At 42.6% G+C, this 16,783-nt stretch overlaps 1 protein-coding gene across 1 annotated transcript in view; it reads right to left on the reverse strand.

Annotated features, from left to right (window-relative positions):
* TMED10 (transmembrane p24 trafficking protein 10) overlaps positions 1-13,679 on the reverse strand; it is a 35,054-nt gene extending 21,375 nt beyond the window's left edge. Inside the window, exon 1 of the mRNA XM_019969262.2 lies at positions 13,396-13,679. Within this exon, the coding sequence (XP_019824821.1) occupies positions 13,396-13,620 (225 nt within the window). The 5' untranslated portion in view covers positions 13,621-13,679. The remainder of the gene's footprint in view (positions 1-13,395) is intronic.
* Between the last annotated feature and the right edge of the window lie 3,104 nt (positions 13,680-16,783).

Consider the following 16,783-nt stretch of genomic DNA (forward strand, 5'->3'; position numbering starts at 1 on the left):
TCAGAAACAACCAAGTCCCTATACATTGAACAAAATGAACCAAATGTATAGAACCAAATGAACCCTATAGAATGAACTAAATGAACCCTATACAATGTATAGAGAAGCTCTATACATTGCACAAAAATGAACCAAAACAGAAACACCTACCCTTCTCTCCCTCTGAGAGACAGTAGAGCACAATAGTTAGACTGAAGGTTCCAGAGTCAAACTGCAAGTTGATATTCAAGTCACAGTTGTGCCACTTACTAGCTGTAAAGCCCTGGGTATGTTCCTTGACCTCTCTGTGCCTCATATGTAAAATAAGGACAAGAGTAAGTATTTCACGAGGTTATTGTTAGAATTAAACGTTTAGGTAACTAACCATACTTCCAACCTCAAAGTGCCAACGGATGGCAAACTAGATAAAGTAGTCTACACTGACTAAACCCAGGGATGACTAGGGCCGACATGGTTGTTACATGAAAAAGGAAAAGACAGGTAAACCCAAAGGAAGCTGCAGGAAGATTTAGAAACTGAAGGGATACAAAGTACCTGCCAAAGCAGGTGCTTGGTTTGTTAATGCAGCACTTTAACAAAACATGTTAAAGGGATTCAAGGGATTAGATCTGATAGAGTGCCAGAACTATGAACAGAGGTTCGCGACATTGTACAGGAGGCAGTGATCAAGAAAAAAGTGATCCCCAAGAAAAAAGAAATGCAAAAAGGCAAAATGGTCGTCTGAGGAGGCCTTACAAATAGCTTAGAAAAGAAGAGAAGCTAAAGGCAAAGGAGAAAAGGAAAGATACACCCATCTGAATGCAGAGTTCCAAAGAATAGCAAGGCGAGATGAGAAAGTCTTCCTCAGTGATCAATGCAAAGATATAGAGGAAAACAAAAGAATGGGAAAGACTAGAGATCTCTTCAAGAAAATTAGAGATACCAAGGGAACATTTCCAGAGAAGGCGATGGCACCCCACTCCAGTACTCTTGCCTGGAAAATCCCATGGATGGAGGACCCTGGTGGGCTGCAGTCCATGGGGTCGCTAAGAGTCGGACACGACTGAGCAGCTTCACTTACACTTCTCACTTTCATGCATTGGCGAAGGAAATGGCACCCCACTCCAGTACTCTTGCCTGGAGAATCCCAAGGACGGGGGAGCCTGGTGGGCTACCGTCTATGGGGTCGCACAGAGTTGGACACGACTGAAGTGACTTAGCAGCAGCAGCAGCAAGGGAATATTTCATGCAAAGATGGGCTCAATAAAGGACAGAAATAGTATGGACCTAACAGATGCAGAAGATACTAAGAAGAGGTGACAAGAATACACAGCACAACTATGCAAAAAAGATCTTCATGACCCAGATAACCATGATTGTGTGATTACTCACCTACAGCCAGACATCCTGGAATTCGAAGTCAAGTGGGCCTTAGGAAGCATCACTACAAACAAAGTTAGTGGAGGTGAAGGAACTACAGTTGAGCTATTTCAAATCCTAAAAGATGATGCTATAAAAGTGCTGCACTCAGTATGTCAGCCAATTTGGAAAACTCAGCAGTGGTTACAGGCCTGGAAAAGGTCAGTTTTCATTCCAATCCCAAAGAAAGGCAATGCCACAGAATGTTCAAACTACCGCACAATCGCATTCATCTCACATGCTAGCAAAGTAATGCTCAAAATTCTGCAAGCCAGGTTTCAACAGTACATGAACCATGAACTTCCAGATGTTCAAGTTGGATTTATAAAAGCCAGAGGAACCAGAGATCAAATTGCCAACATCCGCTGGATTACAGAAAAAGCAAGAAAGTTCCAGAAAAACATCTACTTCTGCTTTACTGACTACACTGAGGCCTTTGTGTGGATCACAACGAACTGTGGAAAGTTCTTCAAGAGATGGGAATACCAGACCACCTTACCTGCCTCCTGAGAAATCGGCATGCAGGTCAAGAAGCAACAGTTAGAACCAGACATGGAACAAGGGACTGGTCCCAAATTGGGAAAGGAGTACGTCAAGGCTGTCTACTGTCACCCTGCTTATTTAACTTACATGCAGAGTACATCATGAGAAATGCTAGGCTGGATGAAGCACAAGCTGGAATCAAGATTGCTGGGAGAAATCAGTCACCTCAGATATGCAGATGACACCACCCTTATGGCAGAAAGTGAAGAACTAGAGAGCCTCTTGATGAAAGTGAAAGAGAAGAGTGAAAAAGTTGGCTTAAAACTCAACAGTCAAAAAACTAAGATCATGGCATGATGGTCCCATCACTTCATGGCAAATAGATGGAGAAACAATGGAAACAATGACAGACTTTATTTTCTTGGGTTCCAAAATCAATGCAGGTGGTGACTACAGCCATAAAATGAAAAGACACTTGTTCCTTGGAAGAAAAGCTATGACCAACCTAGACAGCATGTTAAAAAGCAGAGATGTTAGTTTGCTGACAAAGGTCCTTCTAGTCAAAGCTATGGTTTTTCCAGTAGTCATGTATGGATGTGAGAGCTGGACTATAAAGAAAGCGGAGAGCCAAAGAATTGATGTTTTTGAACTGTGGTGTTGGGGAAGACTCGAGAGTCCCGTGGACTGCAAGGAAATCAAACCAGTCCGTCCTAAAGGTGATCAGCCTGAATTTTCATTGGAAGGACTGATGCTGAAGCCAAAACTCATTACTTTGGCCAGCTGATGACTCATTGGAAAAAACCCAGATGCTGGCAAAGACTGAGGGCAGGAGGAGAAGGGGACAACAGAGGATGAGATGGTTGGATGGTATCACTGACTGAACGGACATGAGTTTGAGCAAACTCCAGGAGTTGGTGACGGACAGGGAAGCCTGGTGTGATGAAGTCCATGGGGTCACAAAACGTTGGACACAACTGAGCAACTGAAGTGAACAAAGGAGGTATTCAATGAATCATTTTAGCTGCTACTAGGCCACAGTAAGAAGTATCAGACGACTTCAGAAATTCCTGCATGTGTTTTACTGATAAGTAATAAACACGAAGGACTCAACAACATTATGTTTGGGGGAGGAGAAGAGAGGACTGTGGATGCATATATAATGATCAGAGGTTGCAAGTCCATACGTTTCAGTTTGTAAGAGTTCACGCTGAATCTAAAGCTGTAGGGTCTATTACTCTAATGGGAGAGAACACCAAATCACGAAGATGCTATAGTATTACACTAGAAAAGTAGTATCAGAAATACTTCCAAGAGGCTATATACAAAGAATATGGATGACTCTGATAGCCTAGCAGCTATATTTAAAACAAATTTACTCTGATCTTTCAAACAAGATTAAGTATGAAGTCTACCAACAGCATCCCTGAAATCAAAGGACATCTAGATTTTACCCAGAACAAAGTCAAACTTAGAAGGCCATAAGCAGCATCTAGCAACACTAAATTCTTTCAAATTTCCAACACAATTCAGCAATGGCATAGCATAGCACAGAAGTGATGTTTAAAGAAGCTTCTGAAGTACTGAAAACTAGACATGGAAAATTTCCAGGCAGTGGTATGATAATGGATAGATGCTCTCTTCCTGATTCCATCAGCATTTACTGTATTAACTCAACACAGGCAATACGTCATTATTGACTGGGGGGGTGGGAGTGAGGGGGAGTGCAGGGTAGGCGGGGGAGAAAAAGAGGGAGGAAGGGAAGGGGAATGAGAAGGAAAGACCAGTTGCTGCCCTAACAATACTGCTGCGGGGGTGAAGCCAGATCAAATGTTTTTTTTCATACTGTTCCAAAGTTATTTACGGTAAAAACCTCCAGTGTGACCCTTTCAGGCACAAACAAAGCCTTGTTCTTTCTTAACAACTAGTCCCTTGATTTCCCACAAGTTGTGTCGAACAATGAGGTTGGGGGCACAGGATAAAGCAGATGACATCAACCTCCCTCAAGTCGGAGGCTTGTTTGGGAGCCCAAATTCTGGTCTGTGGCCAGCTGGCTGATTTCACAGAAGGCTCCACTGTCCAGGCTTCGAGGCTGCATATGCATATGGGGGCCACAGCTCAGGATCAACCACCAGTCAGCAACTCACACAAGAAACAGTAAAGAAGCCACTGCAGCCCACTAGATTACCTTTAGAAATCAGTTCCCCTTCCCTAGAAACACGAGAAGTCATCATAAAGACATGATACAGAAATTTCAAATTCTAAGCAGCCCCCTTCTCTAGATCACTTGAAAAGAGAGAAGGCTGTGGACAAATGTCGAATGAGAAAGGTTTAAATGAAGTAATGTTGTTTAACTTTTATGGAGATAGAAACACACAATCAGGTTTTAATTTAAATATAGAAATTAGTATATAACACATAAAATAAACTAGATTTTAATATCATTACATTTTAATGTACCAATCAGCTTTCTGTACTAAACCATCTATTTCTTGATCTGTTTCTAATCCACTGGATAACAGTCACATCAAATGTAAATTTGAGAAAGATGTATTTTTCTTAAGAGAAAAAGATCAGCCCTCAGCATAGACAACAGTAATCATGAGCTGAAGCGTTAACTACTCCAAATAAAATCAATTAAATGTGTAGCGCACATGAGTGCGCACACATTCGCGCGCGTGCGCACACACACACGATCTTTTCATACAGCTTTTAGTGGTGGAAAAAATTATAGACCAATGGTTTCCCAACGGCCAAGGTTCTTCTTGATCATTTTTAGGGTTAAACTGTGATAGGCCTATGACTCAACGCTGAACTTTCCAAATGATCTTGTTTGGCTTTCTCATCTGTAAGCTAGCTGGGAAACACTGGGACCATATCTGAGTGTAATAGCCAAATAAAAAATAATCTCATTTGGCAAAATGAATTATTAATAGCAACAGCACTCTTGAAGAATGACAATAAGAAAAAAGTTAGACCAATTGGATTATTTGGAAGAAGCTAAAAATGTATAAGTGACCTAAATTATTACCATCAGGCTTTTCTTTCTTTTCTGGTGATGATTATGACATCTCCTCACAACTGCTTTCTCTTTTTTCTGTAATGTATTTCCAAAGTATAAATCACCCTTAGGCAATAACTCATCTCATCCCCTAAAATTAATTCACCCTCCAATTTTCACTATTAACACGGATTCCAAAGAACAACGGATACTGGAATCTCCATCTTTATGAAAATGTCTTTATGAAAATGTGGTTTGTAACTCACAGATTCTGAGTCCCTACAACAGGCTTTTATTGTGGACCTGAAGTATGAGAAAACTTCTATGTTCACTCTGCAGAATGGGCTGGTATTTCCTGCTTGAATTCTGTGCAGCAATCTTTAAATCTGAAACTATTTAGCCTGATTTAGCCTCATTTTATGAAACGAGTAGGGAAGGAATAACCTCAATTGGAAATCTCAACAGAAAACACATCCCAATATGGGCCTGAAGGAGAAATCTTTGCAACATAGTCCCACCCATCATTTCAATCCACTTCTCTCTCTGTTCAGAAAGGCCTTGGCTGGGGCTTCCCTGGTAGCTCAGTGGTAAAGACTCTGTCTGCCAACTGAGGAGACACAGGTTTGATGCCTGATCTGGGAAGATTCCCGCATGCTACCAAGCAACTTAAGCCCATGGGCCACAACTATTGAGCCTGTGCTCTAGAGCCTGGGAGCTGCAACTACTGAAGCCCGTGCGTACTAGAGTCAGTGAAGCCACTGCAAACCAGAGGCCTGCTCACCGTAACCAGAGAGTAGCCCCAACTCCACGACTGGAGAAAAGACCCAGAACAATCGAAAATTAATTAATTAAATTAAAAAAAAAAAAAAGAAAGGCCTTGGCTGGCCACTCAAATACATTTTACCCTATTAACCACTCCTTACCACCTATTGCTTGATTTTCATTATAATCCTTATTACTACCTGAGATTTGTCTGTATTTTTTTAAACTTGTATTTTGTCTTTGTTCTCACTAGAGGTCAAGGACCTGTCTGCTATGCATGCCTATAATCCCAGCTATGTCTGGCATTTGTACTAAGTATTAAATAAATATTTACTGAATGAATGGGAAAATCACAAAACCTCAGAATTACTCATTAAAATGCTCTTTATCTGTCACTGCAATGACACAGGGAGAGGAAGTTAGATAGGCAATTCAATTTTCATTTACTAGAGAGAAAAGCAAAGTACTAATATCTATGGCCCACTGCAATAAGCCCTGCACAATAAAGAGATCATTCCATTAGCCCTTCTAATAATTCTACAAACACTATCATCCCCATCTTACATATAAGAGACTCAGAGAGAAAGGTTAAGTAATTCCCCTAAGACCATACCCCCTTTAAATGGTGGAGCTGATGGGATCTGAATCCAAATCTGTCTGACTCCAGACCCAAGCTCAATAAGACTAAAATATTTAACTCAGTTGTACAATAATGCCTACACAGTAGGCATGACATTACTTTCCATTACTGGGGAAGCACACAGGAGAGGTGTACAGGCAAAGACTGGTCCCCATTAAGAGAACACTGTGCTCAAAGAACTGCAAGGTATTCAGAATGGCTACAGTTAGGAGTAGGAGGAGACAAGTGAAGAGGAAAAGATCAGAGATTAGATTAGGACAGTGCCAATTCATTTGTTCATTCATTCCTTAGGCTGAAGTCCTACTTTGTACCATCCACTGTATTCATTTCAGTTCAGTTGCTCAGTCGTGTCCGACTCTCTGCGACCCCATGAATCGCAGCACACCAGGCCTCCCTGTCCATCACCAACTCCCAGAGTCCACCCAAACTCATGTGCATCGAGTCGGTGATGCCATCCAGCCATCTCATTCTCTGTCGTCCCCTTTTCCTCCTGCCTCTCAATCCCTCCCAGCATCACGGTCTTTTCCAATGAGTCAACTCTTCACATGAGGTGGCCAAAGTATTGGAGTTTCAGCCTCAGCATCAGTCCTTCCAATGAACACCCAGGACTGATCTCCTTGGATGGACTGGTTGGATCTCCTTGCAGTCCAAGGGACTCTCAAGAGTCTTCTCCAACAGTTCAAAAGCATCAATTCTTCAGCACTCAGCTTTCTTCATAGTCCAACTCTCACATCCATACATGACTATGGAAAAACCATAGCCTTGACTAGATGGACCTTTGTTGGCAAAGTAGTATCTCTGCTTTTGAATATGCTATCTAGGTTGGTCATAACTTTCTTTCCAAGGAGTAAGTGTCTTTTAATTTCATGGCTGCAATCACCATCTGCAGTGATTTTGGAGCCCAGAAAAATAAAGTCTGACACTGTTTCCCCATCTATTTCCCATGAAATGATGGGACCGGATGCCATGATCTTTGTTTTCTGAATGTTGAGCTTTAAGCCAACTTTTTCACTCTCCTCTTTCACTTTCATCAAGAGGCTCTTTAGTTCTTTTTCACTTTCTGCCATAAGGGTGGTGTCATCTGCATATCTGAGGTTATTGGTATTTCTCCCGGCAATCTTGATTCCAGCTTGTGTTCCTTCCAGTCCAGCGTTTCTCATGATGTACTCTGCATAGAAGTTAAATAAACAGGGTGGCAATATACAGCCTTGACGTACTCCTTTTCCTATTTGGAACCAGTCTGTTGTTCCATGTCCAGTTATAACTGTGGCTTCCTGACCTGCATACAGCTTTCTCAAGAGGCAGGTCAGGTGGTCTGGTATTCCCGCCTCTTTTAGAATTTTCCACAGTTTGTTGTGATCCACACAGTCAAAGGCTTTGGCATAGTCAATAAAGCAGAAATAGATGTTTTTCTGGAACTCTCTTGCTTTTTCCATGATCCAGCGGATGTTGGCAATCTGATCTCTGGTTCCTCTGCCTTTTCTAAAACCAGCTTGAACATCTGGAAGTTCACAGTTCACGTATTGCTGAAGCCTGGCTTGGAGAATTTTGAGCATTATTTTACTAGCGTGTGAGATGAGTGCAATTGGGCAGTAGTTTGAGCATTCTTTGGCATTGCCTTTCTTTGGGATTGGAATGAAAACTGACCTTTTCCAGTCCTGTGGCCACTGCTGAATTTTCCAAATTTGTTGGCATATTGAGTGCAGCACTTTCACAGCATCATCTTTCAGGATTTGAAATAGCTCAACTGGAATTCCATCACCTCCACTTTGTTCATAGTGATGCTTTCTAAGGCCCACTTGACTTCACCTTCCAGGATGTCTGTATTAGACACAAGCATTTCAATGACGATTCAGACACAGGCTCTGCTCAAGCTTAAAGTCTACCTGAGGAGATGGGTAAACACTGAACTACAAGGTAGAGTGATATATGGTGACACTCATGTATTCACTGGACGTTAAGGTGATCCGTGACAGGAGGATGATGAATGAGACAGGTTTATCAAGACACTACATTCACAAAGATCCTTCTAAGAGAGACCGTCTCAATCAGGGCAATAGCTAAATGCCAAGCCCAGGTGACCAACTTTTGCAGAAAGTATCCATTTCTCCAAACCGTGGCTGCTTAAACCAGGGGTGGATATATGACCAAAAGGAAGATAATTAACAGGCTGTCTGGAGACCTAGAATATGGCCTGGGATATAAAAAGAAGCTGAACCACTCAGATCCTTGCACACTGGAGTTGCACCTCAGAAGGTAAAATGATGCTTAGAGAGAATTCTTGAGGCAGAGTCTGGGCAGTGAGTGGTCAAACTTTAAGAGAAAGCAGAACTAAGTGGACAGAGGCTATGAAAAAGTTTGCAAATTGTGCTAAGGAGTGTGATCAAGCTCACATATAGGTTCTGCAGCCTGCACAATATATTAAACTTTTAAAAATGACACCTGACTTATGGTCTCTAAAATACCATGCCTCACAAAAAGGAACCACAACTTCCTGGAGGAACAGCTGCATGCAAGTCAGGGGTTCGACATACAAAAGATGAGCCAAGGGTACCACCTCGCTATTCCACGAAAGAGGGAAGCCATCAAAGTCCAACAGGATTGGGTCAAAAAGATACAGGAGCCAAAGGGACAAGTGTACATAAAGAATGACTGCAACTGACTAAAACAAGCACTCCAAAAATGGAAGTAAACAACAATAAAAAATGATCTCAGTATAATACTTCAAACAGCAACAGCCTTCTTCAGACTACAGTGGGAATGACAAGAGCAACAACTACTTGCTGTGAAAACCAACAATACAAAGGAATGGGCTCTGCACTAAGCCCAACTCTCGTTCCTGAGTTATAGAGTAACCGAATGGCTTTAAGTGATGCATTTCTTAGGAGTAATTCCAGCTAGTAAACATGAAATGAACAATTAGAAAATCATCATTTCACAATCTTAATGAAACAATATACCCATATAAATCATCAATAGCTTCACAAGTTAAAGATTAATTGGCAGCTTTGCATTAGAGGCTCCAGGCTGTTACCAACTTCGTAGGCAGGATAATGTTCCCAACCCCCAAGAGATGTCCATATCCTTATTTCCAGAACTTGTGAATGTGTGATTCTATGTGGCAAAAAGGGGTTTGCAGATGTGAATTAAATTAAGGGTCCTTATAAGGGAAAGAAAGAAGTAGGAGAGTCAGAGGAGATGAGATGATAGAAGCTGAGAAGGGAGAGAGGTTTGGGTGGGAGAAAGGAAGAGAAAGTTTTGGAGATACCATGCTTCTGGCTTTGAAGATGGAGGAAGGGGTCACCAGTCAAGAGTGCAGGTGGCCTCTAGAAGTTGGAAATGGCAAGTAAAGATTTTCCCCTAGAGCCTGCAGAAGGAACACAGTACTGTTGACACCTTGATTCTAGGACTTCTGAACTCTAGAACTGGAAGATAAATGTGTGCAGTGAGCCACCAGTGAAAGTCACTCAGTTGTGTCCGATTCTTTGTGACCCCATGGACTCTCCAGGCCAGAATAATGGAGTGGGTGGCCTTTCCCTTCTCCAGGGTATCTTCCCAACCCAGGGATCAAACCCAGGTGTCCCACATTGCAGGCGGATTCTTTATCAGCTGAGCCACAAGGGAAGCCCAAGAATACTGGAGTGGGTAGCCTATCCCTTTCTCCAGTGGATCTTCCTGACCCAGGAATAGAACCGGGCTCTCCTGCATTGCAGGTGGATTCTTTACCAGCTGAACTACCAGTGAGCCACTAAGTCCATGATAACTTGTTTAGAGCAGCAGTTGGACTTTAATACACACACTGAATCTACTGATCTACCTTAGCAGCACTGATGGGCACAAAAGTGCTTGTGCAGTGCCATGATGTCACATGAGGTACACAATACCACTCGTGAAGTAACCTCACATAAACCCGAATCTAGTTACCTATTTATAGTTGATTACTTTTACAAGAACATGGAGGACAGACTCGTCAAATGACACCTCAAGGAAGCAGAGACAGACCTACAATGTAGGACATGATTTAAGGACCACTGACCCCAACAATATAATTTCAAGCATATAAAAAAAAGGGAGCTGGGGAAGAGAGAGTGAAACTATTGTAGATTAAAGAGACTTGAGAGATACAACAAATTAATTTTAAATAGCTATTTTTGAGACAAGTGGAGAAATTTGAGTATGAAGTGGGTAGGTGGCTCAGCGATAAAGAATCCACCTGCCAATGCAGGAGATGTGGGTTTGATCCCTGACTTGGGAAGATCCCCTGGAGGAAGAAATGGCAACCTACTCCAGAATTCTCACCTGGGAAAGCCCATGGACATAGAAGTCTAGAGGGCTACAGTACATGGGGTCACAAGAGAGTCAGATACAATTTAGTGACTAAACATCAATCAATCATTAGACAGCATTAAGGAATCATTGTTAACTTTGCAAGGCAGGAAAACAGCCACATAACATTGTGATTAAGTTCATATTTTTAAAGAGATTCATCCTGAAGTATGGAAGACTGAAACACCATGATACTCAGACTTTAGTTTACAACGACTCAGCATAAAATGAGAAGGGAGAAGCAGTTAAGATGAAATAAGTGTGACACGATTCCGATAATCTGGGTAATGTGTACACATGGTGGACAGACTGTACTCTTCTCTATAAAAAAACAAATGCCAAGACCAACTTGAATTAGTTGGTGATATTTTAAAATCAAGAGTTTTCGCTTAAAAATCTGGATTTCTAACTTCATTTGAAAAACCAGATGTGGCAACAGGTCCACATCAAGAGATAAGTACTGACTATTCCAAACTGACAGTTTCCACCTCCCAGTTATCCCTCATTTATCAATCATGGCTGCCGTTTTTCTTATAGCTGGCCCAATTCATTCATTTTTGTTACCTACTTGGCATCCAGGAGAAGGACCTCAGAGGTAGTCTGAGTCAGCTGGCCAGTAGCAAGAGAACAGAGCAGACAGAGGATGAGACGGTTGGATGGCATCACCGACTCAATGGACGTGAGTCTGAGAAAACTCTGGAGGATGGTGAAAGACGCCAGGGAGGCCTGGTGTGCAGCAGTTCATGGGGTTGCAGAGTCGGGCCCGACTTAGAAATAAACAACCACAAAGCAAGAGAACAGAGCAGACGTGGGGAGAGCAAGTGTGTGATGATAAAATGGTAGCATGTAGATACAGATTCCTGCTGCCGAGGTCCCTTCAGCAGCCTTGGATGTAAATGTAATTCCTGTAAGAACCTGCTATATTATATGCTTCCTGTATTAAGTGCTTACTAGAAGCAAGGCAGTATGCTTGACATTCAGAAAAAAATGAACACGAAAATAACAACTGCCCTCACGATACTAATAGTTTAATGAGGAAGACAAGATATAATACTAGTTACACTGTAAGATGAAAATAAACTGAGTTTAGGGTACTGTTCAGGGTGGCTCATATATAAAATGCAAAGGGGAGTGATGACAAAGTACGTAAAGCTTCAGGAACAGATCATGAAGAGTGCTACAGAGTATGTTGGAAAATTTCAACTTTACCAGGTGAAGAATAGTTAAGGTTTTAAATCGTAAGTACAAATCAGAGGAGCAACACTAGAGATGAGAGTAAACTCTCTTTCATTGCTCAAATTCTTTGATTCTATGCCCTACACCCTTTGACGAGCCAGAAGCAGGACCCCCAAAATACTGTATCTAAGCCTATAAAATTATGCCATCATTCCTTTCTTGGCCAGAGAGAAGTTTGGGGCCTGAAGAGAATAACAAAAGTCTGGGTCATGGTGCAACAGTGGTGAAAATAGTTTTTACCTCTCAAAGTTTAAATAATCTGCATCTGTTAACCACTGTGCATACTCAGTCGCTTTAGTCATGCCCAACTCTTTGTGACTGTAGGCCCCGCCAGGCTCCTCTGTCCACACAAGAATACTGCAGTGAGTTGCCATGCCCTTCTCTCCAGGAAATCTTCCTGACCCAGGGATCCAACCCTCATTTCCAGAGTCTCCTACACTGCAGGTGGATTCTTTACCCTTTGACCCACCAAGGAGGCCATCTGTTACCACTAATGGGTTCCAATACTTACAAATAAAACTATGATTTTATTACACCCAAAGCTCTAATTTAGTGTAAAAATGTTTCTTCCTGTCTGGGTTCAAGACCCCTCCTGTTAAAAACAAAAACCAGGTGCTTATAGTGAATGAATAAAATTACCTAAAATGCAATCAAATATTGACAGATATTGAACACATTAACGCTTCGAAGATCAGGTCTGGTCATCCCAAATCAATATTGGACCAAACTGGCAATACAGTAATACTTGTCACCATCCAAGAGTATCACTGAAATTTACAGAAAACTTGGCCAAGCCCAGACTCTGGGGAACCAGAAAGGAAAGGACTAGAGACTGAGACCGTTTTGTCACCAAAAATCGACTTTAATCAATCACAGGAATGACAAATAAAAGACACGGTGAGAATAAGATTGCAGCAGTTTTCTGTCACCTTACTTAACTCCCAACCTAAGAATCCACTTCAGCTCTGACACCAGCTCTATTACCTTTCTGAGCCTCCGTTTTATCATGTGTAAAATGAGGCTAAACAGTACTTAGTTCATAGGGTAATGTACGAACTAAATGCTAATATGTGTACAGCAGCACGGGACCTGAACACAGCTGATGCTCAAGAAATAACAGCTTTTTATTATTCACAGTAAATCTGATTCCATTATTTTCCTGCAGGTATCAATGTCTTATGATGATGATCCCCACAAATAATCAGCCTCCAAAGACTTCTTTGAAGACCCCTAGTTACCAGTTCAAGGTACCTAAAACCAAAACAGGAACAAGACCACAAGGACCCAAAGTCAAGGCCGCGGCCGCTCAGCGGTCACCACATCCGCCAAGGCCCTGGCGGGCCCTCTAAAGGGTTCCCGGCTTCGGTGCGCGGTTCCCAGTCCCGCCCCGCGACCGCCAACGAGCGGGGTGAGGGGGCGGTCTCGACGGCGCGCCCTTCGCGCTCCGCGCGGCCAGGCCGGCCCTCCAGACCTCCGCCCGCCCGACTCCCCGATCCTCGGCCACCTCGCCGGCGCCTGCGGTCTCCCCTCCCCTCCCCGCCCCGCGCCGCACCTTGAGATGGGTGCGCAGGCCGCCGGCGCCCCCAGACTGGTCGGTGATCTCGTACGCGCCCGTCACCAGCAGGTCCTTGTGGATCTCCTCGCGGAGGCACTTGCGGGAGTTAACGGGAAGGTGGAAGGAGATGGCGAGGACCGAGCTGGGGCCCAGCAGGAGTAGCAGCAGCAACGCGAACGGGCAAGGGCCACGCTGAGCCTGTGGGCCTGAGGAGCCAGACATGGTGCCGGAGACTGTTCGCCGCCCTGGGCCTCGATCGCGCCGGAACCGGGAGGGCCCACGGAACTCACCTCTGACCTTCTCAAAGTCGCCGGCGCCATTTTGGAGACTGGCAAATAGACTGGGGAGGGGGGAATGTATTAGTAAACCTTTATAAAGCGAAGAAGGGATATGATACTACGTCATGCCCACAAATTAAAAAGGTTAAATGAGATTTTTCTAGGGGTTTCCAGGAAAAGTTTCATTTTTATTAAGCTCAGTGCCTGCTCAGTCGGCCATAGCAAGTACGGGCAGCTCAGGAAGTAATTTTCTTTTAATTTCCGGAAGTAGCGCCCGCGATGTTTAAGGTCGGTGATACCATAGCAACCAAGCCCCAATAGGAAACAGCCACACTGCCTATCGCTGGGCCCGCCCACCGACCACCGCGGACCGGCTGTGGGGCGGCCCTAGCACCCTGGTGACAGTTGGGACGTAGAGCACCTAAGAGGAAGACTTCGAGAAGCTGAGGAAAGATTCTAATTTGGCTATTAGGCGAGTGGGGGCCAGAACTTGAGAGAAGTGGTAGAAGTCACCTGGTGAATGTGAGCTGGAGGTGTCCAGTTCGTGGGCCTGAGTGGGGGTTATTTAGGCTGTAGTAACTAATTTCTGAATGTGCATCTTATTTAGCAAATATTGAGCACCTACTCTGCCAGGTAGTATTCAAACTAAATTTGGATTAATATTTAAATTGAATGAACACTGTAGATGGACCTAATGTGGTTTACCAGATAAGAGTTGTACACGGAGGGCAAGTATTGGTGTATTTTAAACGTTTAAAATACCGTCTTACTAGTCATAGCAAGAAAATTTACATAGTAATCATTCATGCTTTCCTGTAATAAATATTTATTGACTGCCTACTGTGTGCCAGACTCTATACCATTCGTACATACTGACATGTTTATTGATTTAACCATTATGGGGATTCAAGGCTGAAAAAAATAGGAAGATGAAAAAAAGAGTACTTAGTTTGAAATTATCTTACTTTGATTCATGTTTATTGAGCATCTACAGAAATACCCAGAAGGTGGACTGTCTGCACTTAGCAAATTAAATAACTGTTCCGTATTTATAACTTATTTCAGTCTACCTAGTTTTTCTGGAACTGAAGTTGCACAAACAAAACAAGAACAAACATAAAGGAGCTGTAAAGTATTTTCAGTTCAGTTCAGTTGCTCAGTTGTGTCCAACTCTTTGCAACCCCAAGAACCGAAGCATGTCAGGCCTCCCTGTCCATCACCAACTCCTGGAGTCCACCCAAACCCATGTCCATTGAGTTGATAATGCCATCCAACCATGTCATCCTCTGTTGTCCCCTTCTCCTCCTGCACTCAATCTTTCCCAGCATCAGGGTCTTTTCAAATGAGTCAGCTCTTCATAAATCATTTTAAAATTTGACAAATGCCATATAATAATTATTTTATGAGGTGTCTACTTAGGGACACTTATTTGATTATTTTATCCCTCTTCAAAGAGATATGATTGCTAATCTACTCATTGGTGGTTTAGTCGCTAAGTTGTGTCTGACTCTTGTGACCCCGTGGAGTGTAGCCCACCAGGCTCTTCTGTCTGTGGGATTCTCCAGACAGGAATACTGGAGTGGGTTGCCATGCCCTCCTCAAGAGGATCTTCCCAACCCAGGGATCCAACCCAGGTCTCCTGCATTGCAGGCAGTCTCCTGCATTGCCAGCAACTCTTTAACAATTGAGCCACCAGGGACACTCTCTTAGTGTGTGTGTCCGAAGTTGCTTCAGTCATGTCTGACTCTTTGTGACCCTGTGGACTGTAACCCACCAGGCTCCTCTGTCCTTGGGATTTCCCAGTACATCCTGATATTTTGCATTGGCCTTTTCCTTGCCAGTACATGGAATCAGTACCAAGTCATTATCTAATTCATTGTTTACTCACAGTCCTGAGGCTCTGCTGATCATCAGCAAGAGATTTGCAAACCATAACAAAAAACCTATGTGTATGTTTTCTTTAGATTTCTTACATTTGAATAATAGCTTATATGTTTTAAAATATTTTCACACATATTAATTATGTTGGTTGGCACTTTAAAAAACCAGTGTGACATAGGCTGAGCAAATCTTTTGATTTTATAAATGAGGAAACTGAGGTTCTGAGACCCCAAAGAATTCTTGTACCCAAAGTCCCATAGTTTAAAAGTGACAAAGTCAGTCTGAGGGCCTGAACTATCTTTAGAAAGGTGCTGTTAATATTATTTATATTTTACAGGTGAAGAAATTATATTTTACTTAGAGAAATTGAGTTACTTTCCCCAGTCACAGCTCTCAAGTCCTTTCCTGTCTCACTTATCCTGGCCCTCAGCTCTTTCCTGTCCCCCGCCCCCTCTGCCCCCCCTTCCCTCCTTTATATTTTCTCCTTAGTACTCGTCACTATCTAATGCTGCATACATTTTACTTATTTATCATTAATAATTTAATGATAAATCTGTCTTAATATTAATCTGTCTCCTTAATTAGGATATCTATTTTGTTAGGCGCAGGGATTTTTGTCTATTTTGTTCACTACTTTATTTTCTGAATCTCAAATAGTGCCTGGCACTTAGAAGGCACAATAAATAAAGATTCAATGAATGCAAGATTAATTCCTTAGCGCCTCGCAGGAGGTCTAACAGCAAATCTATTCCATTATTCCTTAGTTGTTTTCACACAAATTTATTTAATCCATAATGTATTCAAAGTGTAGGATACCACTTCAGTTTCAGCAACAACATGTTTGTTTTTTTTTTTTTTTTAATTGAAAAATGTGTTCTTGTTTCCATACAAAATTACAGGGAAAAAAACAAAAAACTCCCCTCTGCTATGTAACTAGAGGGCAGAGTAGATACTCCAGGGAATGAGAACTTTTCAACTCTGCCTCTGTGTTAAATAAGGATTTCCCTGGTGGCTCAGATTGTAAGGAATCTTCCTGCAATGCAGGAGACATAAAAGATGTGGGTTCGATCCCTGGGTTGGGAAGATCCCCTGGAGAAGAGAATAACAAATAAGGTACCATTTCACATCTCTTTGGGGAAAAGGCCTCATTCTGAATTGGAGAGCAAATGGAAAGTGTCCCACAACTAAAGAAAATGTTTGTTTTTTTTTTTTTACCCCCTGGCCTC

Source organism: Bos indicus, chromosome 10, assembly GCF_029378745.1.
Source record: "Bos indicus isolate NIAB-ARS_2022 breed Sahiwal x Tharparkar chromosome 10, NIAB-ARS_B.indTharparkar_mat_pri_1.0, whole genome shotgun sequence".
Taxonomy (NCBI): Eukaryota; Metazoa; Chordata; class Mammalia; order Artiodactyla; family Bovidae; genus Bos; species Bos indicus.